We start from the raw sequence: 27,490 nt of genomic DNA on the forward strand, positions 1-27,490 counted from the left end.
CGGTGCACGCTGGGATATTTAAGTCTTCTCCGCGGCGCGGAGCCGCGATGTCTCCGGCGGCTGCCGCGGCTGGAGGAGGCGACCGGCGGCGGCCACTAGCGAGTGTCAGGGCCAGCCGGGGCCGGGGCCGGGGCTGCGGCGGGCCGGCCGGGGCGGCGCTCCTTGGACTGTCGTTGCTCGGCCTCGTGCTGTACCTGGTGCCGGCGGCGGCTGCGCTGGCCTGGCTGGCCGTGGGGGCTACCGCGGCCTGGTGGGGACTGAGCCGCGAGCCCCGAGATTCGCGCGCCTTTTCCTCTCTCGTTCGGAGCCCGCGGCGTCAACGAACACTGCTCAGTTCGCCCCCGGTCAAGTCGGCAGTCAACGGAAATCTCCTGGAGCCGCGGACCCTACTCGAAGGACCCGACCCCGCTGAACTGCTCCTCATGGGCAGTTACCTGGGCAAGCCCGGCCCTCCAGAGACTCCCTCCCCTCAGGAGGGCCGAGACTTGCGAGAGAGGCCTGGCCGCCGCCCACCCGCGCGCACCCCGCAGCCCGCCGTCCCGCTCCCTCGCGTTCACCCGGTTCACTCCCCTCTCCCCACGCCTCTTCTCCGGTCCTCTAGGAGGCTGCCCCGCCGGTAAGATAAACTCATCTTCTCCAATCTTTATCTGTAGATGCTGGCGTTAAATTGATTTAAATCGGATATGATCGTTTTCATTAAGTCCAGAGTGTATTCTTTGTGGTTTTTTCGTCAGATGCGTACGGTGTGTGTCAGCCGCCTTCTGCCCTCCTTTAACTCTTGGAATGAGATGTTGGCGAAGCCAGAGCTAGCCTCTCCCTTCCCATTCTTAAAACTGTCTGAATTTTAATGCAGTATAGATTTAACAGAATATTTGATAAACCACTAAAGTATCCCCACTTTGGCTGAAAAGATTTTTTCTTTCAAGTTTAGTCCTATATTTTGTTACATTTCTGTTTCCGAATCAGTAGGAAAAGTATAATCAATTAGCAGAGCCCAAAGAGGTGTTCCCAGAAAATAAATTTGTTGACGAATAAAGGTGGTCAAATTAAAGAGACATTTTTTTGTCATAATAGCTGAATGATAAGAGAATGCAAAAATGGGATGAAAATGCTGTATTTCTTGATAAACATGTCTAATTGAGAAAATGAACGTTTCGGTGTAGAAAGAATTAAAAACATTGACTTTGGGTGTGTATTTTCTGAAGTTCTTTCCCAAACACCTGCAGTGCACGATTTTTATCCCATTGTAGTTTTACTCATGTAAGAAAGGTTTTCAGTTTCCCTCTCAAATTGTTGAAGTTTATTGAGACAGCTGTGAAGCAGCTGCCTCTTTCTGCCATTAGGTGGAATGGGAGAAAGTTGCCATAAAAATACTTTGTTTTCTAGCTAAGAAAGATTTAAGCTTTCTGGAAAATGTCTGAATCCACATGGTTCTTGAGGTGTTTACATTTTCTGACATTCTTTTAAGCTTCTTTGGTTCCATGGTATGTCTTTCATTCTCTGCAGGGATTGTGGGACTGTATCAAGTCGGTTTGTAATAACACCTCGAAGACGATATCCAATCCAGCAGGCCCAGTATTCCTTTCTGGGGGTACTTCCCACAGTCTGCTGGAATGGTTATCACAAGAAGACTGTGCTATCTGCTCGTAATTCCAAGATGGTGTGCAGCCCAGTGACAGTAAGGATCGCTCCTCCGGATAGCAAATTGATGCGTTCTCAAATGTGAGTAGAACTGTTGAAAGAATAGACTGCATTTTGTGTCCACTTTATTCGTCTAGTTGTTCTTCTGACGAAACTATAAAGCAAAGAGGAAATAGCTGCTTGTTTGAATGAGACATCGTCAAATGTTAGTCATTGAACCTTTTATTTTTCATGTTTTTACTCTTGACAATAGATTTAGTTGCTAAGGGCAATTTCTGCAAATTTGTAAAGGTATGTTTTTGCTTGCTAGGTTAGCTGCTGGCTTCCAGTGCCTTAAGTCTACGATAAATGGTGTGGTAATTAAACTATCTTAAAACTAGAGTTTTGTCTTTCATTGCAGACCAGAGCAGATAATCAATTCAACACTGACCTCATCATCAGATAATACCCCAGACCCATGTGCAAAGGAGACTGTACTAAGTGCCCTCAAACAGAGGAAGAAAAGGACAGTGGAGGAAGAAGACCAAGTATTCACTGATGGTCAGGAAAATAAAAGAAGGTAATAGGCCCAGTGGAACACTGACCAGGTCTGCCTGGGAGGAAGTTTGGGACAGATAAATCATTCCCAAAAAAAGATACAGAGGCCAACTTCTTTGGCTTTCCTGAAAGAGCTTGGTTTAATAAACAAGGACTTTACTGGTATTTCAGCTCTTCTCAGTAACAGGAAAATCTTTTTTTTTTTTTTTTAAGATTTATTTCCTTTATTACCCCCCCTCCCCCATTGTATATGCTTACTGTCTGGTGTCTGTGTCCATTCATTGTGTGCTCTCTGTGTCTTTGTCAGTCATCTTCTCTTTTGGAGGCACTGGTAACCAAACTGGGATCTCCCATGTGGGAGAGAAGTGCTCAATCACTTGAGCCACCTCTGCTCCCTGCTTTGTTATATCTCTCACTGTGTTTCCTCTTTGTGTCTCCTTTGTTGCATCAGCTTACCATACCAGCCCATCATGCCAGCTGACTGTCTTGCTCCTCTTTTCCGGGAAGCACTGCGAACCAAACCCAGGACCTCCCGTGTGATAGCAGGAGCTCAATCACTTGAGCCTCATCCACTTCCCAACAGGACAATCTTTTTTTTTTTTAAAAGATTTACTTTATTTCTCTCACCTTCTCCTTCCCTGTCATATCCCGTCCCCCCTCTCCCCTCGTTGTTTGCTCTCTGTGTCCATTTGCTGTGTGTTCCTCTGTGTCTGCTTGCATTACCTGGCAGCACTGGGAAACTGCATCTCTTTTTTGTTGTGTCATCTTGCTGCATCAGCTCCCCGTGTGTGCGGTGCCATTCCCAGGCATGCTGCACTTTTTTTCGCGCTGGGCGGCTCTCCTTATGGGGCGCACTCCTTGCACGTGGGGCTCCCCTACGCAGGGGGACACCCCTGCGTGTCACGGCACTCCTTGCGCGCATCAGCACTGCGCGTGGGCCAGCTCCACACAGGTCAGAGAGGCCCGGGGTTTGAACCGCGGACCTCCCGTGTTGTAGACGGATGTCCTAACCACTGGGCCAAGTCTACCGCCTATTAGGCATATTTTTGATACAAGTGTGTTAAATTTTATTATTTATTTATTTATTAAAGATTTATTTTTTATTTATTTAATTCCCCTCCCCTCCCCTGGTTGTCTGTTTTCTGTGTCTTTTTGCTGCGTCTTGTTTCTTTGTCCGCTTCTGTTGTCGTCAGCGGCACGGGAAGGGTGGGCGGCGCCATTCCTGGGCAGGCTGCTCCCTCCTTCGTGCTGGGCGGCTCTCCTTAACGGGTGCACTCCTTGCGCGTGGGGCTCCCCTACGCGGGGGACACCCCTTTGTGGCAAGGCACTCCTTGCGCGCATCAGCACTGCACATGGGCCAGCTCCACACGGGTCAGGGAGGCCCGGGGCTTGAACCGCGGACTTCCCATGTGGTAGACGGACGCCCTAACCACTGGGCCAAAGTCTGTTTTCCCAAATTTTATTTTTGAGAGAGAATGCTCAAAGTCATCCCTTCGTAATCTTGTGGTATTTAATTATTCGGGTAACCACCATTTAAATGTCATAATTGTGCTGAAGGAAATGCTTGGCAAAGGAAAGTAAAGGCTAGGGTATGGTAGATTTATCAGTAACAAGGAAAAAAAGCAATTTTATTATTTGGGTTATTTGATAACTTAATGAAAATGGTGAAAACAATCTGTTTCCTAAGTGTAGACCAAGGAGGTTGAAGTGGCTAGTCAGAATGTAGAACTGCTTGTGGCTTTCCAAGGAGTCAATTAAAGAATCCCCTCATTGTTCATTCAACAGATATTTATTAAGCTCTCACTATGTGCCAGTGTCTGTTCTAGGGACTGGATAAAGCCGTGAACAGACAACCCATCCTCATAAGACATTTTTGAGGGAGACAGGAAATTAAAATACAAATGTCAATTAAAGGTGATTGTTTTAGTCTCCTAGGCTGCTCAAAGCAAATAGCTTGAAATGTGTCAGATTAAACATTGGGAATTTTTTTACTCTTGGTTATGAGGCCAGGAAAATGTCCAAATCGAGGCTATGTTTCTTCCAGAAGACTGGCTATTCACGATCCTGGACTCCTCTGTCACATGATGGTGTCTGCTGGTCCTCCTTCTCTTCCGGGTTTCCTTGCTTTCAGCTTCTTGCTTCTGTGGCTTTCGCGCTGTCTGAATTTAATTCCACTATGAGGACTCCAGTAATAGGATTAATACCCATTCTGATTGAGGTGATTTGCCTTTAACTGAAGTAGCCTCATGAAAACATCCTGCTTACAATGGGCTTACACCCACAGGAATGGATTAACTTTAAGACTTTAAGAACATGTTTGTTTTTGTTTGTTTTTTGTTTTTTGTGGTAAATACAGCTTCAAACCACCACAGTGATTATAAATTATAAAATTATATAAGTATATAGGGTGGAAAACTAAAAAGCAGGATGATAGAATAGGGTAATGAGAAGGGGACTTTTTATATAAGATAGTCAAAGAAGGACTGACTCTCTGAGAAAATATCAGATCCATGCATGAAAAATATAACATTGTCCCTATGATCCTAGACCAGATTGTACATATCTGACAGTATCAAAGTTGGCCATCTTTGATCCTGTAGATGACAGAATTAAGTAGGGGAAATCCTAATAAACAGAAGTGTGTATGTAATATAGGAAGATCAGGTAATCCTGACTAGAGATAGGGTTTTGTGACAAGTGATCAATTTGAGCTAGTGTCAACAAGCTAACCAGGAGGGGCAAGAGCTATTTATTTATTGGTGGTAGGGTGTTAAATTTGTGATGGTAATACTTTGGTGTGAAGTTAGCATACAAAGAATTGATACACTTGAAGTATTCAGAAGGCCTTTTTTTTCCCCCCCAAAAGATTCATTTATTTATTTCTCTCCCCTCCCCCACCACCCCTGTGGTCTATTCCCTGTGTCTATTTGCTTTGTCTTCTTTGTCCGCTTCCATTGTTGTCAGCGGCACGGGAATCTGTGTTTCTTTCTGTTGCGTCATCTTGTGTCAGCTCTCCGTGTGGGCGGCGCCATTCTTAGGCAGGCTGCGCTTTCTTTCGTGCTGGGTGGCTCCTTACGGGGCCCACTCCTTGTGCTTGGGGCTCCCCTATGCAGGGGCCACCCCTGGGTGGCACGGCACTCCTTGCGCGCATCAGCACTGCGCATGGGCCAGCTCCACACGGGTCAAGGAGGCCCGGGGTTTGAACCAAGGACCTCCCACGTGGTAGGCAGACGCCCTGGATCCATTGGACCTAGTCCACTTCCTGTTTGAAAGGAAGAGGAAGTGTGGATGTGAAAGGTCTTGAAGTATTAATAGTTCATGCTTTCCTTATTAATAGAACAATCTTAGATTAAATTTATCTTTTATAATCTTAGGGATTTGAAAAAACCCTTTTTATTTTCTAACATGGAATACATGCTCCATAGATACAGTATAAAATTCCAGGAATATGAGAATATGCTTCAAGAAAAAAATGTTATTTCATTGAAAATTTTTGAATTTTTCACAGGCGCCATGATAGCAGTGGGAGTGGACATTCAGCATTTGAGCCCCTAGTGGCCAATGGCGTCCCTGCTTCTTTTGTGCCCAAGTAAGTGAGAGACCATATGAATGGAATATAGACTATTTGGGAAAAGAACATTATCAGAGCTGTTGTCCTGTAGATTTTCTTTGCTTTTTGCATTGCTTCATAAGTTCAGGTTCTGGTCTATTGTCACTATAGATTAATTTGCACTTTCCAGAATATTATATAGGTAGAATTATACATTTAATCTTTAAATATTTAGCTTTCTCTTCCTGACTTTGTCAGATATATTTTGCTGTATTGTTAGGAAAATTAGAGTGTATCCTCTTCCCTTTAGCTATATTAAGAGAGGTGCCTGAATTGATTGTATGATGCTTTAGAACAGGGGTTCTTAACCGGGAGTCCACAAGCTTGAATTGAAAAACATCAACTTATTATTTTTATTTTCTCTGACCTCCAGTGTTGAGTGTCATAAACCTTTCTGCTGCTACATTCTGAGAAGGGGTCCGTGGTTTTCACCTGACTGGCAAAGGGGTCCATAGAACAAAAAAAGGTTAAGAACCCCTGCTTTAGAAGAATGGTATCTTCCAGGGCACAGCTGATGATCTTTTTCCCTTTTATTAGGCCTGGGTCTCTGAAGAGAGGTCTCAATTCCCAGAGCTCAGAGGACCACCTGAATAAGCGATCCCGCACCTCTTCCATGAGTTCCTTGACGAGCACATACACGAGTGGCATCCCTAGCTCCAGCCGTAATGCCATTACCAGTTCCTACAGCTCCACTCGAGGTTTCTCTCAGGTACAGTAGCTCTTGTGTGTTACAAATGGGCTGCAATGTTGAATGGTTTCTAAGCTAACAGAAGATACAAACTCTTGAATGATAATTAAGTGGAACAGACTGGAAAGCACAGAAGCAAAGCAGTGCGTATATGAAAATCTGATGTAAGACAGAGCTACAATTGTGGATAAATGGGCAAAGGATGAACAATGCACCAAGTGGTACTAATTTAACTTAAAAGGTAGATTGAGGCTGGATTGCATTGGGTCCCCCCAAAAATTTATCCCATAGGCGTGGATTTAGTTTGTTTTCTGAACAAGAAGTGGTTGTAATTCTGTCTTAGAAAAGGGACATAGCATAGAGTAGGGAACAGAACAAGCTTTGCTGCCAGACAGACTTGGGTTTGAATCTTTGCCCTGACACTTAGTAGCTGTAGGGTCTTATGCAGATAAGTCACTTAAACCCTTTTTCTTTTTGATTTCTGAAGGATTATTGTAAAGGTTAGAGGTAATATTTGAAAAGCTCCCTGAAATGTGCCTATCAATAAGTAGGTCACCAATATATACTAGCTTAAAAAAAAGACAAGGCCTGTATGGAAGAGGAATTTTGAGGGGAGAAAATTTGAAAGCAAGTTTATCAGTCCAGAAGGCTATTACACTAATGTAAATGAAAGGTGAAGGTCCGAGCCAGAGCACTTAATGGGATTGAAAAGAGAATAATAGTAAACTTTTATTTTGAGTACTTTTTCTGTTCTAGGCCTTAATATTAAGCACTTTATATGCATTTCCTCATTTAATCATCACCATAGACCTATTAAATACGTATTATCCCTATTTCTAAATTCTTTATTATGTACAATTTTAAATATACTTGAAAGGAGAGAAAATATAATAAATCCCTGTATAACGTCAGTAATATTTTGTCAGTCTCTTCCACCAGTTCCCCTCAAATTGTTCTTGCTCTAGTTTTGGTTGTTTTTTTTTTAAATAAAGACTTATTTATTTCTCCCCCCTCCCTCCATTGCCTGCTCAGTGTGTCCATTTGCTGTGCGTTCTTCTGTGTCTGCTTATATTCTCATTAAATGGCTCCGGGAACCGATCCTGGGCCCTTCTGGAGTGGGGGAGAGGCGATCATTGTCTTGCCACCTCAGCAACCTGGTTTTGCTAAGTCTTTTATTGTCTCTCCTCTGTGTCTCTTTTTGTTGCGTCATCTTGCTGCGTCAGCTCTCTGTGTGGGCCAGCATCCTGCATGAGCCAGCTCACCACGCGGGTCAGCTTGCCTTCACCAGGAGGCCCTGGGTATCAAACCCTGGACCTCCTATATGGTAGATGGGAGCCCAGTTGCTTGAGCCACATCTGCTTCCCATTTTGCTCTAGTTTTAAAAGCAAATTCCAGACATGTTATTTCGTCTTTTGGAAATTCAATGTATATTTGACTGTTAAGGACTTTTAAAATCAATTAATAACAATTCCATTATTAGTTAATATCAGTCTGTGTTCATATCATCCTAATTACCCAAAACTCTTCCTTGTTTGAATTAGGAAGCAAAGATCAGTTCATTACATTTAATTGATATGACATGTCTCTGAGGCTCTTTAATCACTTTTTCATGCTTTTTGAAGAAAAAGTGAATCGTTTTGTTCTGTAGAATTTCCCACGTTTGAAATTTATTATGCATCATCATGGTGTCCTTTTAACATGTACTCTGTCCCTTGTTTTCCTTGTAAATGTATAGTTGGATGGTGAGGTTTGATTAGGCTCAGGTTCACCAATTTTTGCACAATACTTCAAAGTTGATGTGTACTTCTCCATTGCATCAGTAGGTAAATAATATCCTGTTGTCCCTTTTTCAGTGATGGTAATATTGATCACTGCTGTCAGGTGTTGTCAGTCTGATTTACTTATCTTACATTTTCCTAACAATAGCTTTTCATCTGTTGATTTTAGCAGCAATTGATCATCTTTACCTGAACCCATTGTTTCATTGGGTTGCCAAGTGGTGATATTCTAACCCTGTCATTCCTTCTGTATATATTAGCTGAAATTCTCTGTAGAAACATTCCCTCATCAATAATTTGTTTACAGTGAAATAAAACACCTATAGGAATGGCAGGATAATAAGTAGGTGTTGGTACCATAGCTAACTCATGGTGAACAGAGTTTTGCTGTTTACTTCATAAACTGCTGACTTTTTATAAATATTTCATACTTTTCAACACATTACAGTTATTCCTTTTGATGCTCAGACTTTTCCAGCTTTCACCAGAAGTCACTTTATATTGGCTCCTATATCCTTTTATTTTGACTTAGTAGTCTTTGATAGATACATATAACTTCATTGCTTTTTAAACCACCACCCCTCCAAAAAAAAATGTCTTGGCCATTTCCAACCCATAACTAAAGTTAGTTTTTTGTTCAAGTAACCGTAGTTCTTCAGTTGGAAATGATATTTATTTAGAGACTACAGTCTACAGAGCTAAATTACACACATCCTCTAGAAAGAGGGATTAAACCATTAGTTCATTCTGATATTTCTAATGCAGATTTAAAATTTCAGGATTTTTTCACATAACTTTTAATGTTTTATTTTTGTATATTCTTACACTAAAATTTTTTCATAATTATTTGATCCTGATACATATAATCTTAATAACAATATCAATATCATTATTAACAGTAAGACTTCTGAAAGCAGTTTAAGAATTATTTGTGATTCATTTTGTCCTTAGTATGTATCCTCTATTGATACTAGGGATGTACAATCAAAATAATTGTGCTTTAAAGTAATGTGAATTAGTCTTTGTTTTGCCACACTCTTTTTTTTTTTCAAAGATTTATTTTTATTTAATTCCCCCCTTCCCCCGGTTGTCTGTTCTCTGTGTGTATTTGCTGCTTCTTGTTTCTTTGTCCGCTTCTGTTGTCGTCAGCCGCACAGGAAGTGTGGGCGGCGCCATTCCTGGGCAGGCTGCACTTTTCTTTCGCGCTGGGCGGCTCTCCTTACGGGTGCACTCCTTGCCCTTGGGGCTTCCCTACACAGGGGACACCCCTGCGCATCGTGGCACTCCTTGCTCGCATCAGCACTGCGCGAGGGCCAGCTCCACATGGGTCAAGGAGGCCCGGGGTTTGAACCACGGACCTCCCATGTGGTAGACGGACGCCCTAACCACTGGGCCAAGTCTGTTTCCTGCCACACTCTTAATACATATTAAGTTTATTCATTATTCTGAAGTTTAAGGAATTGCTTTGTTTTTCTTTCTGATGAAGTTGTAATTATGTAAAATAAAATACTTAAATCATCCCAAAGAGCATATAATAAAACAAGATATGTTTAGAGAAACCTGATTCCATCCCTTTTCGTATTACCTGTTCCATCCTCTCAATTTTTATTACTTTTTGTATCCTTCTATTTTATTTTGAAACTATATGCAGATCAGTGTATTTACCTGTAAATCTTCTACCTTCTAAATAATATATACTGGTGTGAACCAGTAGGTTTTTGGTTTTTTTTCCCAATATATACCAGAGATCATAGCAGTATATAGAAATTGATCTTTTTTTATTTATTTTAACAATGGTGTAATTACTTTAGACCTCCAACATTAGGCTTGTTCCATTTTTCTACTACTACAGATAATACTACCAAGAATACTTTTGTTCATGTCCTTTCACACTTCGGCCGTGCATTCATTATATTTCTGGGATAGATTCCTGAAAGTCAGATTTCCATGTCAAATGTAAAATAGAAATGCACATGTAATTTTGCTAGATATTGTACAAATCCCCTTCATAGTGTGTGTGCCATGTGGCATTCCCATCAGCATTGTATAAGAGTGACCATTTCCCCACAGCCTCACCAAAAGATTAGGTTGTGATAGTTTGGGGTTCTTCACTAATTGACAGGTGAGAAATAGTATCTAATTGGTGTTCCTTATGAGTGAATTTGAGCATCTTTTCATGTGTTCAGTCATGATTTTCAGTTCTTTTTCCATAACTGTTAAGTTACATCTTTTACCCCTTTTCCTGAAGAGCTACTGGTCTTTTCAAAAGTTTTCATATATTAGAGAAGCATTATCCAGAGGAATTTATTTAAACAGAAAGTAGAGATTGTAGAAATATTAGATGAAACAGGTTTCTCATGTGTTGTTTGTAAGAGTGTCAGTTGGTACAGTTCTCTGGAGGGCCATGTGGTGGTAATTGTCTTAGTTTGCCACAGGACTCCTGATGCAAAGTACCAGAAATGTATTGGCTTTTATAAAGGGGATTTTTTTGGCGTAAAAGCTCACTTCTAAGGTTGTGAAATGTCCAAATCAGGGCACAATCAGAGCCAAAGTCAGCGACTGGTGACCTTGGGGTCCTGCCACCTGGGAAGGAAGATGGCAGCCAATCTCTGCCGAGGTCCCTGCCTCCGCCTCTGGGTGCACCATCTCCCAGAGTGCCACCGTGGGTTATTAGCCATAGGGCTTGTCTCTTTCCAGGCCTCTTTTCTTAGTCTGGGCTGCTCTGCTTTCTTCCTGAGTTCAGCTGTGGGCTGTTAGGCATATGGCTGTCTCTTCAACTTTGAGCTGCTTTGTAGGCCCAGACCCTCGGGGGCCTCTTTCCATGCCTCTGTTCTCTGCTGACTTCAGACTCTGAGATCTGTCTCAGCCTCTTGGGACTTCTTCTTTCTGCAGCTGTAGGCAAATTTGGAGTCCTCTTTCTCACATGGCTGGGTCAAAATGGCAGAGCTCCCTTTTCCTGGGTCCAGCAAAAGGTCAGAAACCCAACCTGTGTCACGCCTCCCTATAGTCCAGTCAGAAGAGCTCCACACCCACAGGAATGGATTAGTTCAAAAACATAATCTTGTTCTTTTGGGGATTCATAAAAGAACTTCAAACTGTCACAATAATTGTCAGCATTAGTGTGTGCCCTTTGATCCAGCAGGTCAACTTTTAGAAGTTTATCCTACAAGGACTAAAGACATGTACAAGGGTGTTGATTGTAGCATTGTTTTAATAGCAACCTCATGGAAACAGTGTAAATATACCTTTTCAGGGCACTGTTGAGTAACTAACTTATAGTACATCTATAAGTTGAAATACTATGTAACTATTAAAAAGGATAAGGCTGCTTAATAGTACTGATGGGGAATGATCTCAAAAATATGTAGAAGAACAAAGTGCAGAACTGTGTGTCTAGTATCCTATTATTTGTGTTTAATTTTATAATCAAAGGATAATTCTGGCAGTATATATTAGAAACTGGTAACAGTTACTGAGATAAGGAAATTTACTTTTAACTCTATACATTTTCCCTCATTGGAATTTGTAATATATAAAAGTATTATCTTTCCTGATTTCAAATTATTTTTAAGTATAGATAACAAGTGAAATTAAAATTTTCCTTACCTGGCTCTCCCAGTCTACATTCCATAGGTACCTGTTATTAATATTTTTACTGTGTGTACAAATACAATAATATACCTAATTTTTGAACTGTTTTACACAGATGAAATCATACTATGTGTACTTTTTCACATCTTTTTCTCTTAGCAGTACATCTTACATGACATTCCATATTATATAATCACCTTTTTTTTATTTGAGTCTAATGTGCAGGAAAACATGACTTGTAAATGTACACCTCCATATAACCACCGCCCAGGTCAAATAAGAGAGCGTTTTCAATACCCAGAACATTTCCACACACCTATTCCCAATCACTACTCCTTCCCTCCTTCCTTCCTGAACATGAGCAGCATGTATAGTTTTCCATGTTTTTGAACTTTATATAAATGAAAACATAGAGTATGCATTCTTATGTGTTTGGTGTCTTTGACTTAACATTTTCTTCATGGGATTTATCCATTTTGTTACATGGAGCAGTAGATAATTTGTTTTCATTTCTGTATACTGTTCCATTATATGAATATACCACAGTTATATATTTATCCATTCTACGAATAATACTGCTGTGGACATTTTTGCGTAAATCTTTTGGTGCAAATGTGTGGAGTATGCATATGTTCAGTTTTAATAGATGTTGCTGAACAGTTTTTCTTTTTTGAGTGAGTGCTCCATTTATATTCCCACCAACAGTGCATGAGGTTTTGTTCCTATTGTTCCATATCCTCATTAACGCTTGGTATGCCAGGCTCTTTAATTAGCCATTCTGACACATGTGAAGTAATATTTCATTGTGGTTTCCATTTGCATTTTCCTGATTTACAGTGAGGTAGAGGTATGTATGAACTGTTTATTGGCCTTTTGTATATCCTCTTTTATGAACTGCTTGTTAAGTTTCTTGTCTGTTATCTATTAGATTGTCTGCTTTTTTCTTACTGATTTGTATACGTTCTTTATATATTCTAGATAGAGGTCCTTTTCCAGCTGTATGCATTAGAACAAATAAGTGTCCTACTCTATGGCTTGCCATTTCACTTTCTTAGTCTTTTCATTTATGGTTAGTGTATTTTGTGTACTATTTAGGAAATGTCTGCTTTCCCAAAGTCATGAAGATAATTTCCTATGATACCTTCTAGAAGCTTTATTATTTTACCTGGAAACTTTATTATTTCATCTGATTTTTATATATCATGCTAGGTGTTTATATATAAATATCCATTTGACCCAGCACTGTTTATTAAAAAGGACCATCCTTTCTTTACTGCTCTGCACACCGTTAATTGTTGTAGTTAAGTGACCATGTATGTGTGGGTTCATTTCTGAACTCAGTTCTGTTTCATTGGTCTATTTTTTCTGCCTTTATGTCACACAGACTTATAGAGACATAAAAAGTCTTGATATCTAGTAAAATAAATCCTCCCACTTTCTCATTCCTCTCATTCTTCTAGAGGATTGTCCCTTTGCATTTCCATACAAATTTTAGAATCAACTTAGTTTCTACCAAAAAAAAAACTTGCTGAAATATTGAAATTGCCTTGAATCAACAGACACATTTACAGTATGGAGTCTTCCAATCTGTAACCATGGTATAGCCTCCATTTATTTAAGTCATGTAGGTCATCTTTAACTTTTCCAAGTAGGGGTTTTCCATATCTTTTATTGGGCTTTTTCTTTCTTTTTTTAAAGATTTATTTTTATTTCTTTCTCTCCCCTTCCCCCTCACCCCCATTGTCTGCTCTCTGTGTCTCTTCGCTGTGTGTCCTTCTGTGTCCGCTTGCATTCTTGTCAGTGGTACTAGGAATCTGAGTCTTTTTTTGTTGCGTCATCTTGCTGCATCAGCTCTCCGTAGCTCTCCGTGTGTGCGGCGCCACTCCTGGGCAGGCTGCCCTTTTTTTGTATGGGGCAGCTCTCCTTGTGGGGCACACTCTTTGTGCATGGGGTTCCCCCCCATGCATTGCTTGCACACATCAGCACTCTGCATGAACCAGCTCACCACATGGGTCAGGCAGCCCTGGGTTTGAACCCTGGATCTCCCATATGGTAGATGGATGTTTAATCAGTTGAGCCACATCTGCTTCCCGGTTTTTTCTTAGATACAGGGTTTTTTATTGTTAGAAATAGTATCTTTCTGTAAAATTTGATTGTCTTAACTGTTGTTTCTGGTGTATATAATTGATTTTTGTATTCAGAAATTTTTCTCAATTCTGAATATTTGTGTGTTTTTCAGGATTTTTGTGTGTACACAATCATGTTGTCTAAATAATGATAGTTTTTCCCCATCCTTTCCAATAAACATTGGTTTATTTTTTATTGCATTCGGCTAGGACAATGTTTCTCAGTTATTGTATAACTGAATGGAGGTGGTAGCAAACATCCTTGTCTTATTCTTCCTAATCTCAGAGGGAGCATTTTCTAGATTACATATTACATGTGATTTTGGTAGTTTTTTTCTGTTGTTGTTGTTGTTGTTTTGTTTTGTTTTCAAAGATATCCTTTATTGGATTAGAGAAGTTCCTTTCCAAGGTTATATTGTCATTGTCAAGGAATTAATCTTGGGGACCATTCCATCTTATGTTTTTCTGTTTTATTTTTTAATTTCTGCCCTTAAAGATATTATTTCTTTTTTCCTAGTTTCTTTGTGTTTGATTTGCTGGGATTTTTTTTTCCCTAACCTTAATAGGGATTCTTAGATCATTGGTTTTTTTCCCCCCAGATTTTTCTCTCTTCTACCGTATGTATTTAAGTGCTACATTTCCCTCTGAATTCACCTACAACTCCATCCCACGTGTTTTGAAATGTAGTATTTTCATTTTCATTCACTTCACAATATTTTTTAATTTCCATTGTGCCTTTTTTTCATTGACCCATGGGTACTTAGAAGTATATTTATTAAGTCTAAACAGTTGGGAATTCTCTAGTTATCTTTTTGTTACTGATTTCTAGTTTAAATCTACTGGGTCAGTGGAGATATGCTCCTTTCAGTCTTTGAAATGTTCTCAGACTTGCTTTATGGTCAAGCATTTGTTTAGTTTTGATAAATGTCCCAACATCATTTGAAATTTTATTATGGAGTGCTTAGTTATGGTTTATTTTTCTTGGAGTTCATTGTGTGACTTAATATCTTGTGACAGTTTTGAAAATTCTCAGCTGTTTTTTATTAGAGCAGTTTTTAGTTTACAGAAAGATCATACAGAAAGTATAGAGTTCCTTTGTAGCTATTATCTCTTCAGATACTGTACTACCCTGTTTTCTCACCTATCTCTGGTATTCATACACAGATGTTAGACCTTTACACTGGGTCCCTTGTATGTGTTGTACTTTTTTTGTGTTTTCCATTGTTTTGTCTCTGCAAATTTCAGTTCTTCTAGTTTACTAATTTTCTTCAGCTTTTTGTAATCTGCTCCTTAACCCATTCATTGTGTTCTTAATTTCAGGTATTGCATTTTTCCATTCAAGAATTTCCATTTTATTTTTTTTATTAGTTACCATTTGTCTGCCAAGATTCCCCATATTGTCATTTAAACCCTTAGAATAAACAGTTATTTTCAAGTCTTGTCTGATAACTCTAATATTTGAATAACCTGTGGTCTGTTTCTCTTTTCATTCATTTCCCCCCTGCCCCCCCACCACTTGAGCTTGCTGTCTGCTCTGTGTCCATTTGCTGTGCGTTCTTCTGTTTCTGCTTGTCTTCTCTTCTCGTCTTCTCTTTAGGAGACACTGGAAACCGATCCTGGGACCTTCCGACATGGGATAGAGGCACTCATTTGCTTGAGCCACCTTAGCTCCCTTATTTGTTGTGTCTCTCGCTGTCTCTCCTCCGTGTCTCTTTGTTGCGTCGTCTTGTGCCAGCTCACTGCACTGCACAGGCCAGCTTACTCTCACCAGGAGACCTCAGGAATCGAACCCAGGACTTTCCATATGGTAGACGGGAGCCCAGTCACTTGAGCCACATCTGCCTCCCTGGTCTGTTTCTAATGTCTGCTTTTTTCTCTCTTGGCTTGTGGGCTTCTTATGTATTTGATTTTTGTTTCGTTTCCCTGCCAGACAATGTACATGAAAAAAGTGTAACAGTACTTAAGACTTTGAATGATGGTATCTTCCTCCAGAGAAGCTTTAGTTTTACTTCTGGCAGTCAGCTGGGATAGGGCAGATGACTTCTGACCAGTGCAAAATGACGTATTCAGACTTGGTTGTCAGTTATTGTGACAGCTGGTCTATTCCTGATTTATCCTATATCCTATAGGTAGTCTTTTGGGATCCCAGCCAAGCACCTGACGTGTTTATTATTAGGTCTCCTCAACCTTGGAAGGCCCTGAATTCCATTTTTTGGCCTTCCAGCCCTGTGAGATTGTTGAAAGCTTTTCTTAGCTTCTCAGATTCGCAACAGCAGTTTTTAACTTTTGTAATTGGCAGTCACCTTTAGGGAAAAAAAAGGTCCAAATGTGGGGCTCACCTCCTGGCTCCTTTTCTGTCTTGTCTCTGAAATGTCTCACTGCTTTGGTAACTCTTTCGTACCTTCAGATAGATATATTTCATGTTTACTTTGGCATTATCTAGTTGTCTTCAGTGGGAGGGTTGGTCCAAGACAACACAGTCAGCCATTGCCAGAAACATGGTCAGATTTTGTGTTAAGCAACCCTTGTTCCTGGTGGACCTTGTGACTTACTGCAAGCAATATACTCAATGACCCTGACAGCTGCTGATGGTCTATTGTAAGTAGTTACCAGTTCCTTACTGGTGTGTATTAATTTGAATATTTGAATATAGGACAAATTATCAGAAGTAGAATTGCTGAAATAGGGAGCCTATTGCATTTTCAATTATGAGCATAATTTTTTTTGAAATGGCTTAGATATTAGCTATTTTTAAATCTCTTAATTTGTTTATTTTGAAGGTACTCTTTGAAAGAAATTTTTAATAAAGTAGTGAATCCTTTAACTACTTGGTGTAAATGGTAATGAAGATACTTAATTGTATTTTTTCAGAGGAAAGCTAGTAAATACCCAAATCTGCATCTGTCCAAATATAGAAATTGTAGCTTTGATATTATAAAATTAGAAAGATTTTTTTTTTTTAAGATGTATTTACTTATTTCTCTCCCCTTCCCCTGCCCTGGTTGTCTGTTCTCTGTGTCTATTTCCTGCGTCGTCGTCTTTGTCCACTTCTGTTGTTGTCAGCGGCACGGGAATCTGTGCTTCTTTTTGTTGCGTCATCTTGTTGTGTCAGCTCTCCGTGTGTGTGTGGCACCATTCTTGGGCAGGCTGCACTTTCTTTCATGCTGGGCGGCTTTCCTTACGGGGCGCACTCCTTGCGTGTGGGGCTCCCCTACGCGGGGGACACCCCTGCGTGGCAGGGCACTCCTTACGCACATCTGCCCTGCGCATGGACCAGCTCCACACGGGTCAAGGAGGCCGGGGGTTTGAACCATGGACCTCCCATGTGGTAGACGGATGCCCTAACCACTGGGCCAAGTCCACTTCCTGAGAATTAGAAATGTTAAAACCCATGCTTAGTAATAGAAGATAAACTTCCTCAGACCTCATTGTGCCTGGCATTGATGTCTTCATGTGTTCTATTAGACTTACCATTTTCCAAATTAAAAAACAGTAATCCTACCAAATCCAATGGATGTGTCATGATGATGGGAACGAGTGTTGTTGGGGGGGGGAGAGGGGGGGTGGGGGGGTGGGGTTGAATGGGACCTCACATATATATTTTTAATGTAATATTATTACAAAGTCAATAAAAAAAAAATCACACACACAAAAAAAAAACAAAAAGTAATCCTGGCATTTGAAGCTTCATATCCCTAGCTTGCCTTCTTTTTTTTTTTTTTTTGTTAGCTTGCCTTTCTAACCCTGTCCCTTATAATTACATACCCTATGTTTAAACTATACTGGAATGTGTATTACCTTGTTGTTTCTTAAAGATTTATTTTTTATTTATTTCTCTCCCCTTCCCCCTTTCCCCGCCCCGTCTGCTCTCTGTGTCCATTTGCTGTGTGTTCTTCCGTGTCTGCATGCATTCTTGTCAGCGGCACCGGGAATCTGTGTCTCTTTTTTTGTGTGTCATCTTGCTGCAGCAGCTCTCTGTGTGTGCAGTGCCACTCCTGGGCAAGCTTTTTTCACACAGGGCAGCTCTCCTTATGGGGCACACTACTTGCATGTGGGGTCCCCTGTGCTGGGGACACCTGTATGGCACTTGCTCCTTGTGCGCATCAGCACTGTGCATGGGCCAGCTCACCACACCGGTCAGGAGGCCCTGGGTTTGAACCCTGGACCTCCCATGTGGTTATCAGTTGAGCCAATTCTGCTTCCCTAATCCCACATTTTTTAAACCAGTGTTTGCTCGGCCTTTCCAAATGACTATCCTTTCTTGTTCTTAACCTGAGCGTAATATAACAATCTGTTACTGAGGGAAGTGGCTGTGGTTCAAGCAGTTGGGCTCCCGTCTACCATATGGGAGGCCCTGGGTTTGCATCCCGGGGCAACCCTGTGAAAGCAGGCTCTCCCACATAGTATGGAGAGCGGCCTGGCCCACAAGCGCCCCCAAGTCCCGCCCATCTGCAAGTGCCATAGAGAGCCGACTTAGCAAGGTGACGCAACAAAAAGGGTGACAAGCAGTAACAGACATAGAGCAGACAGTAAGCAAGCCATAAGGGGAGGAGGGGAAATAAAATAAATACAAACACAGAAGAATGCATAGCGAATAGACAGAGAGAGCAGACTGCGCAAGGTGGGGGGATAAAAAAATGTTATATGATCATTTTGCTCAAGCTTATTCTGGGTTTCCTGGTATTATTTTTATAGAGTGCTCTCCTATTTTACCACCTGTCTTTGACTTTAGGCCCCTCTTTTCCTCTTTCAAACTCTGATTAATTGTTGTCTTCCTGTTTGTGCTTGTGTGATACACCTATTACTAGAAATCACTAGAAGCATTTCAGTAGGAAAAAATGTCTAAGGTGATAGTATCCTTGTAATCAGGTAAAAAGACTTATGAAAATATTTGCAGAGTGCTTCCTCTATGTCAGTTACTTTGCTGCTGGGCCCTTTTGAAGGATGCAGAGATGAAACAGACCATCTCTACTATCAGGGGATTCCACCTGGTAGAAGAGATAATAAGTACAATACATTTCTTAGTTAGCATTCCATTAGTTTTTAGATTTTATTTTTTGCTTCCATAATTATTAATACTGGCAATTGATCTTCCTTTGGGTATTCTCCACAAAAAAGAAACATGTTTTTTAATAGCTTAGAGACTTTATTTGCAGTGATGAACAGAAAACTGCAAAATTATGTTGAGGGTCTGGTGCTAAATTATCAAGTAGGCTCAGTCATACTACTTTCTGTCTGACTTTTAGCTATGGAAAAGAAGTGGTCCCAGTTCATCACCCTTCTCTAGCCCAGCCTCATCCCGCCCCCAAACACCAGAGAGGCCAGCAAAGAAAATAAGGTAATTGGCATTCTTCTTCATTTCTTATTTGCTATATGGACTAATGGGAGATTAGGAAGGGAGGGATATTTACTTGGCTTTTGGGCTTTGTGTTCTTCTGACTTGGAGAATCAAAGCAAGATCTAGGAGGCCAGTGAGGCATGCTCTTGAATTGTTTCCGATTCACAGCACTTAAATGTTCGAGGAACTGCCTCCCTTCAAGTCTGTAGGAATTTTCTTTTAATTTTTTTAATGCAACATCTGTTTATTTTGTAGCCCAGCATACTGAGATATGAAATTGTGGTTGTTCTAGGCTTTAGATCCTTGGTAGTTAGAAGGGTACATGAAGTTGTCCAGTACTTTGATCAGGAAGATGTTTGAACTTAATTTTGTCTTTCTTCTTACAGAGAAGAGGAGCTTTATCATCATTCTAGTTCTTCAACTCCACTGGTAACAGACAAGGAGTCTCAGGGAGAAAAAGGTAAGTTTATGAATGAGCAAGAGTAGTGTGTAATTGTGGTGTTAGACGTGCTTATGGAGGAAAGATAGTCTAATACCTACTAAGAATTCAGTCTTGTCTTGAGCCTTGCTGTGATTTAGGGCATGTAGATACAGAGATAGATTTTCCTGTCCTTCAGAAGTTATACCCTGATAAGGGAGAAAAGTAACATAGACAAATTCAGAATAACACACTAACTATGAGGTGGAGATCAGCTAAGTTTGAGGTTTCTGTGAGAGAGCCAGTAATTATTGTCCACTGAGCAGTTGTATGTGTACATTTGGAGCAATTATCTCTTTATATCCGTTTGACTATTAGAAATAATCTTGCCAGCACCATCCAGGAGCCCAAACTATGGAAGAGAGAAACTTTATCTTTATTTCTTTCTCCAGTTGCAGATACAACGTCATGGAAGAAACAAAATTTGTGGAATTCCCCATGTTCACCCAGCAGCTCTGGACAGCGTAAACGGAGGATTCAGCTACTGCCCTCGAGGCGAGGAGAGCAGCTGGCATTGGTATGGTCTTTTCTATCTACCCATCTCCACTCTGGTTTATCTCTCCCAAACCTTAACCAATGAGTTTTTGGAAACCCAAGGACAGATTATTCTTAAGAAGGGGAAGTACAGGTTTTTTCCAGTTTCTTCTGATTTACCTGACTCTTGTTTTTCTCTTTGGTAGCCTCCACCTCCTCAGCTTGGTTATTCAGTCACTGCCGAAGACTTGGACTTGGAAAAGAAAGCTTCATTACAATGGTTTAACAAGGTCTTAGAGGAAAAGACTGGTAAGGAATATAGATGTATTTCACATACCAGGCATGGTTTTGTGTTGTTGTTTTAAAAGGTTGCACTGGTAAGATCCTGGGAAAATTTCCATGTTTTCTTCTAGTCTTTCTCATCTGAGAAGTCCATTTGGGTCTTCACTGAAGCCTTGAGAATAATGAGCATTGAGATTGAGGGGAAGCATTTCTGGATGAGTTATACTGAGACCTTGAACACCCCCAAACAAGGGAAGGTGATTGTACCGCTTTTTTCTTCCTCAGATGCTGCCTCAAACTCTGTCACTGAGAACCCACCTATCACTCAGCCTTCTTTTAATTTTACCCTGCCTGCTGCTGGGACTCCTTCCTTATCAGCTCCGCTCCCATCCCCAAGCACTAACCCACTCCTCGAGAGCTTGAAGAAGATGCAGAATGCCCCAAACCCAACATCTTCCTGCCCAGGTGAGAGGGAAAGGTTCCCTTGGAGCATGTGATAATTTCAGCCTTTTTGAGCACCAGCCTTTGTTTAGGTCAAAATGAAAGCTATTTGCCTGTTGCTCTCTGGATATTATTCTAAAGGTTCAGCCTATCCTGGCTTACCAAACTTGAGCTGGGCAAGGTCAGACCTCAAGAATTCTCTATCAGGAAATTTTAGAGAGCGTGCACTGTTACATTAAAGCTGGGGAAGGCAGCTTAATTTGGGTAATCAAATGGCTCTTGATTTGAAACCAGTTCCCTTAGCTATTCTGAGCCTTACTGTCTTCCTCTGTAAAATGAGCATAATGCTTTCCTTATAATGTTTCTTTGAAATGTAAATGTGCTGACATGGTTAATATGTCCTGTTCCATGGCAATTAGACCACAGACACAAAATAATACTAATTCCTTTTCATTCTATTTTCAAAGGCCCTATTGACTGTCTCATTCTTATGCCTTCCTGACACTGCATGCACACCTGTCATTGCACTGACACATGGTAGTATAGGTTAGCTGTTCCACTTCTCCCAGGGCTCCAGGGCAGACACTGTCTGATTCTTGGTTGTGTGCTCTGCACTTGCACATGGTAGGTAAACATAGCAAAGCTTTGATGAATCAGGTGTATCTAGGTAAGTAACAAGACTTAAGGGTTCAGGAGATTGGATATCCCTCATTCTCCATACATGTAACCCCCATATAGGGCAAGTTTTATTCCCTTCTGTATGTCTTATGATCTGAGAACACTTCTGTGACTTAATTTAAGGGCCTGTGGTCTAGACTTAGTCATTTGTGAGAGGAGGATACAAAAGTATTGAATCCCATCACATTTGAAGCACCCTGAATTCACTTTCTCAGTAAATCCCTCTACTCTTCTTTCCAGAATCTGCTGGAGTGGCAACCACTGTGGCCCTTTCACCTCTGAAGACGCCCAGCCTTCCGGTCCCTCTTGGGTTTTCACAGTCAGGGCCCCTTCCGGGCACCTCTTCAGACTCAAAATCCACAGCCACTCCCACAGGGCTGATCCCTGCTGCTTCCATGATGCCAGACCCTGACACCACCAAATCACCTCCAGCCCCTCAGGCTGAGACATCTACCACATCCCAAGCCCCATCTGCCCTGTTCCCCACCCCCAAACCAAATAGTCTGTTGGGAATGCTGAACACCTCAACTTCTAGCCCTTCTGCTTCTGCAGTTCCTGCAGCTCCTGATGTGTCTTCAGCAACTTCCATGTTCAAGCCCATTTTCACAGCCCCACCCAAAAGTGAGAATGAAGGCCTCTTGCCTTCTGGTCCTTCAGTTACAGCTGCAGCATCTTCCAGCTCTGCCCTTCCCACGACTTCTAGCACCTCAACCCCCACTTTCAAGCCTATCTTTGACAGTCTGGGGCCACCTGCATCTGTGCCCTTGCCTGCTCCTTTTTCCTTCAAGCAAACAACTACTCCAGCCACTACCACAACTGCCCCTCTCTTCACTGGCCTATCCAGTGCCACCTCTACAGTGGCTTCCATCACCAGAGCTAGTACATCCACAGACTCTGCTTCAAAGCCTGCTTTTGGCTTTGGTGTGAATAATGTGACTAATACCACTACTTCCACCTCTCAGCCTTTCCTCTTTGGGGCTCCCTCTGCCTCTGGTGCCAACTTTACCCCAGCTGTGGGCTCTATCTTCCAATTTGGCAAGCCTCCTGCCATGCCTACTTCAACAGCAGTCACCACCTTTGGCCAGTCCCTTCCCAGTGCTGTTCAGACAGCCCCCAGCAGCAGCACGGCCAGCTTTAGTGGTTTTGGCAGCACCCTGACCACCTCTACTCCAGTCACCACCAGCCAGCCCACATTGACATTCAGTAGCACCACCACCCCCACATTCAACATTCCCTTCGGCTCAAGCACCAAGCCCCCTCTACCGTCATATCCAGGGGCCAACCCCCCACCCACATTTGGGGCCACTGATGGGCAGCAGCAGGGAGCCACCAAGCCAGCCCTTGCCCCCAGCTTTGGCAGCTCTTTCACTTTTGGAAACTCTGCAGCCCCAGCCCCAAATGCAACTCCAGCACCTACCCCAGTCCAGCCCAACTTTGGCAGCGCCACACAGTCAGCTTTTGGTGGTTTGAAACCCACAGCTTCTACCTTTGGCACCCCTGTCAGCACCCAGCCAGCCTTTGGCAGTACCACCGCTGTTTTCTCCTTTGGTGCAGCCACCAGCTCTGGCTTTGGAGCTACAACCCAAACCACCAGCAGTGGGACAAGTAGCTCAGTGTTTGGCAGCACAACTCCATCGCCCTTCACGTTTGGGGGATCTGTAGCCCCAACCAGCAGTGGAGGCTTTGGGGTCAGTGTGGCCACGCCAGGCACCAGCACCACCCCTGGAGCATTCAGCTTTGGAACAGGACAGAGCGGGACCACTGGCACCACAGCCCCCTTTGGGGGAGCCTTGAGTCAGAGCACGTTGGGCACACCTGGCCAGAGCACACCGTTCGCCTTCAGTGTGGCCAGCACGCCTGAGAGCAAACCTGTGTTTGGAGGTAAGCTGAGGAATAAGTGAGCCTTCTGGGCCAGGCACTGCCTTTAGTGCTAGCACAATATCTGCTCTTAGGGAGCTTCCACAACAGCGTGGCGCCATTAACTGTAAATAAACAAAACGTCAGGTAGCAATAAATGTTTTGATAAAAATGGATAACTAATGACTATGGAGGAGCTATTGTTGATTTCAGTGATCAAAGATGACTTCTGAAAAAGTAACAACTTTAAGCTGAGACCATATTTGTAACAAGAAGGGGTTGGGAGTATAGGAGGCAGCAGAGGAAGAACACTGCAAGCACATGGTTAGCTAGTGCAGAGGCTCAAAGGCAGAAGCCAGCTTGGGATTTTCACAAACAGAAAAGGCAACCATGGCTAAAGGTTTAAAATTGAGGAAAATAGTACAGAATGAAGTTGAGAGGCAGAACCGAGTCATTCGTGGCCAGGGTTCAGTCAGTGTTTGGGTTTAAGTATTCAGGAAAAGTCATTGTGTGATTGCAAGCAGAGTGGTGTGATGTTATTTGCCATATGGGTCTGAGACTGAAGAACAGCCTGCCCTTGGGAGGGGACTAGAGTAATGTCATTCCAGGACAGCCAGGAGTTAGGGCAAGAAGGTGAGGGGAAGGGAGCTTGCTGATGACTGCATTTCTAGAGGGCATCACGGGAAGATTAAGAGACCAAGGGGTGTAGTGGAAGACTGGCTTCTAGAGGGGAGGGGCAGGTGAACAGGGAGAAGAGGCAGGGAGAGTAGTCCTGCTAGAAAGAGGGAGCCTGATCAGGCCAGAAGAGGGGGGGACAGCATGGCAGCACTGAGTGTTCACCCACTTCCCTCAGGGCCAGGAAGGCAGATGACAGCAAGTAGGGGGGTTCTCTCAGGCAGGGAGAGGTGGGCTCACCTGAAGCACCAGGTCTGAAGACGTGTCTCCTGCAGTCCCTATGGTGGCATGAGCCCGGAACAGGCATCCAGCACTAAACACCCTTCTGACCAGGGAAATGCCCCAGCGGAGAGCAGACCTCCCACCCAGAGTCCTTGTCTGCTTTAATGCCCTCTGCTCACTTTAATGCCCTCTCTCTAGGCACTTCCACGCCCACCTTTGGTCAGAACTCTGCTGCCCATGGAGTGGGCACATCAGGCAGCAGCCTCTCCTTTGGGGCATCCTCAGCACCTGCCCAGGGCTTTGCTGGAGTTGTGCCCTTCGGTAAGCAGCAAGTCTCTCTGTTGTCAATGACCTGCTTAGCTCCTCCCTGAGGAGGGATTGGGGTGGCAGATTCCTGGCTAGCTGGAGATCGGGGTCGTATAAGTGTGGGAAAGATGTGGTCAGGCTGGGAGCATAGAAGTGGACAGCAGAGCTGAAGGTAACCACTTCAAGCGGAAGTTTCTAGGCCTCACTCTCTGACAGTCTTACCCACAGTTCTGAAATACTGTTTTAAATAGCACCCCTCAAGTGATTCTGGTGCCACTTTGGAAGCTCTACTCAGGCACTTAATGTTCTACTATCTGCCTAACTTGGCAGAGATGTGTTCTCAGGTACCAGCTGCCCTGATGAAAATTTTTTTAAATCTTTCCAGGATCGACAGCCCCTTCGTTTTCCATTGGTGCGGGATCCAAGACCCCAGGGGCTCGACAACGACTGCAAGCCCGGAGGCAGCACACCCGCAAGAAATAAGACTTTGTCCTTTGCCCCCAGTTCCCCCCCACCCCACCCCCATTTCTGGACCTCAGCACCTGCTGGGAAGAGCCTCTACTCCTTCTTGTTCCAAAAAAACAAACTTGCCCCAGATCTCTGACTTCAGCCACGAAGGAGGTAGTGGCCGCCCTGGGGACCCTTTCCCTCCTCCTTAAGGAAGCAGAGGCCTCAGGCCTCAAAGCTGGGAGGCAGGATGTGGCAGGGCAGAAGCCAGCACCTTTACTTGAACAGTTCCAAGGGTGAGGCTGGAGAACTAAAACATCTGTACATATCGTCCGCTTACTTCCCTGACTCGTTTAGTGTATAAACTTAGTCAGGGGCCTCCCTTCCCAGCCTTTTCCCCAAGAGCCTTCATTCCTGGAGGGGAGAAGGTACAGCTCTTACCCACCTGCACCCCTGGGTATGCATATGATGGGCATGGGGGGAATAGGTTGTCCCTAAAGCTTTACCTTGCTTGGCTTGGCTGTAAGAAGTGGTTCTCTTCCTCTGTCCCTTTAGGGGACACTGTTTCCCCATTTCTTGCTGCTTTATCCCTCACTGGTTCCCTGCAGGATGTATTCCTTTTTAAATGACCTTGAACCTAGCTTTGCCTTGGAGAACCCTGTGGGTGCTGCTCCTGCTGTCACTCTTCCTCCTGCCAAGTCTAAGTCAGTGTTTCATCCCCAGCCCTCTGCCAGTTTCGCCCTAAAAGCCTGGTGGCTCAAGACTGTTAGCCTGGCAGACACAGAGGTGAGATACCTCGCTCCAGGGGAGGGAAGCCCTGGACCAGTTTTTCCCCAGCCTCGGAGCAGGCAGGATGCCCACTGCTGCTTTCAGCTGCCTCCTCCCCTTTGGTCTGCCTCATTGGGCCCCATGTCTGCCTCTCCGGGATTGTATGTTAAAGCCTTGTCCTGTGTTACTTTGTCTGATGCTCATGTCTAATGCTCTTTGAATCGAGTTTGGAGGAAGAATTGAATTGTATGAGTGGCGGCATGTTGGTAGTGCCGGACTTAACTGTTTCAAGTTTTCTGGGGCCTAGCTAATTGAATGTGGAAAGTAGCACCATGTGACAGCTACTAGTGCTGACTCCTGAATTTTCAAATGGTGTTTTGACTTTAAGGGCTGGCAGCCCAGGAGGATGGGGCCCACAGGGAGCAAAGACCCCTTCCCTCTGCAGTTTCTCCCTCCTCTGACCTCACTGTAGGCGGCTCACTCCTAGTATATATTAGGATACCTAAGTTAACGAACCATACTTTAAAATTGTATTTTGTTTTTACAAATAGAGCCCTCTCCACCCCTACCCCTTCCCCTTTTCTTCCTTTGCTCCCAAACCACATGCCCCAAACCCAAGAGCCTTGCTGCCATGCCCATCCTCTTTGGGAGAAGTATGAATGCGTGTGTCTAAATTAAAAGAAAAAATATTTAAACATTTTTTAACAAAATAAAAATTTATTTTTGTATTTAAGCTAAATTGCCTTTTAAATTCCTTCAAGCTTGGTTCATTGAGGTGGTTAAGTATAAAGCTATTGACTAGGAATTAGCTGTATAGTTAAGTTATGCCTGTGTGAAGAAGAGACTTAAATGCTGTCCCTGGCAGTTTTCCTGAGGGACTAAAACTTCTTCTGACACGTTATATAAAATGTAACTTACTTTATAATAATGTGATGTAGATGTAACAAGCCTCCCCTCCCCACCTTGTGACTGAGGTTGAATGTTTAGTGCAGGGACTGCCCCTTCCCACCCCCAAGAAGAGCGCTGAAGTCCACCATGTTGGTTTTCAACCGTGTGGAGCTGAGGAGGGAGCCTGAGCCTCAAGTCCCAAACACCTAGTAGGATTGGAGGGGTAGGGGTGGGCACGGGTATAGAAATCAAGCCTCTTCCTACCTGTACTTTATGTAAGGTAGATCCTTAGTTTTAGTACTGAGCTAGTTTTACCTCAGTTCCGCAAGCAGGACAGCTGGTCCAGGAGCCCACTGCAGAGGGTGTCCTGGCATGGCCTGAGTGTGTGTGTATGTGTGTATGTGTGTACATGTATGTGCAATGGATAGGAACAGGAGGCTGGGTCTTTCCATTACAAATAAAGACTTAATTCCTGTTGAGTCTAGTTGAGTTTTTAGTATGAATGTGCAAGTTTTCTCCTTGCTTATGTCATTAAGAATAAAAAAAAACTGTGACCTATCATAGACCATGTTCTGCCTTTTATTTTTATGGGCCACACTCCTACTTTCTCACCAGCAAGAACACAGGAAGGGACCCAAAGAGCTAAGAAAACCACTCTGTCTTGC

General features: G+C 43.0%; 1 protein-coding gene across 1 annotated transcript; it reads left to right on the forward strand.

The window, feature by feature from the left end:
- Positions 1–27,383, forward strand: LOC101436935 (nuclear envelope pore membrane protein POM 121C). The gene is made up of 13 exons (XM_004452131.5): positions 1–616; positions 1,507–1,722; positions 2,042–2,200; positions 5,687–5,767; positions 6,326–6,497; positions 19,218–19,309; positions 19,696–19,769; positions 20,180–20,304; positions 20,468–20,570; positions 20,829–21,008; positions 21,903–23,543; positions 24,615–24,737; positions 25,108–27,383. The coding sequence occupies exons 1-13, from the start codon at positions 48–50 to the stop codon at positions 25,203–25,205; spliced, it is 3,633 nt and encodes a 1,210-aa protein (XP_004452188.4). The 5' UTR covers positions 1–47; the 3' UTR covers positions 25,206–27,383.
- The last annotated feature ends 107 nt before the right edge of the window (positions 27,384–27,490 follow it).

Source organism: Dasypus novemcinctus, chromosome 23 (assembly GCF_030445035.2).
Source record: "Dasypus novemcinctus isolate mDasNov1 chromosome 23, mDasNov1.1.hap2, whole genome shotgun sequence".
In the NCBI taxonomy this organism is placed as follows: Eukaryota; Metazoa; Chordata; class Mammalia; order Cingulata; family Dasypodidae; genus Dasypus; species Dasypus novemcinctus.

Coding starts and splice junctions, on each gene's coding strand:
- LOC101436935 (XM_004452131.5), top strand. CDS start 48: ATGTCTCCGGCGGCTGCCGCGGCTGGAGGAGGCGACCGGCGGCGGCCA. Junction 21,009..21,902: donor CCCAACATCTTCCTGCCCAG/GTGAGAGGGAAA, acceptor TCTTCTTTCCAG/AATCTGCTGGAGTGGCAACC. Junction 23,544..24,614: donor GAGCAAACCTGTGTTTGGAG/GTAAGCTGAGGA, acceptor CCCTCTCTCTAG/GCACTTCCACGCCCACCTTT.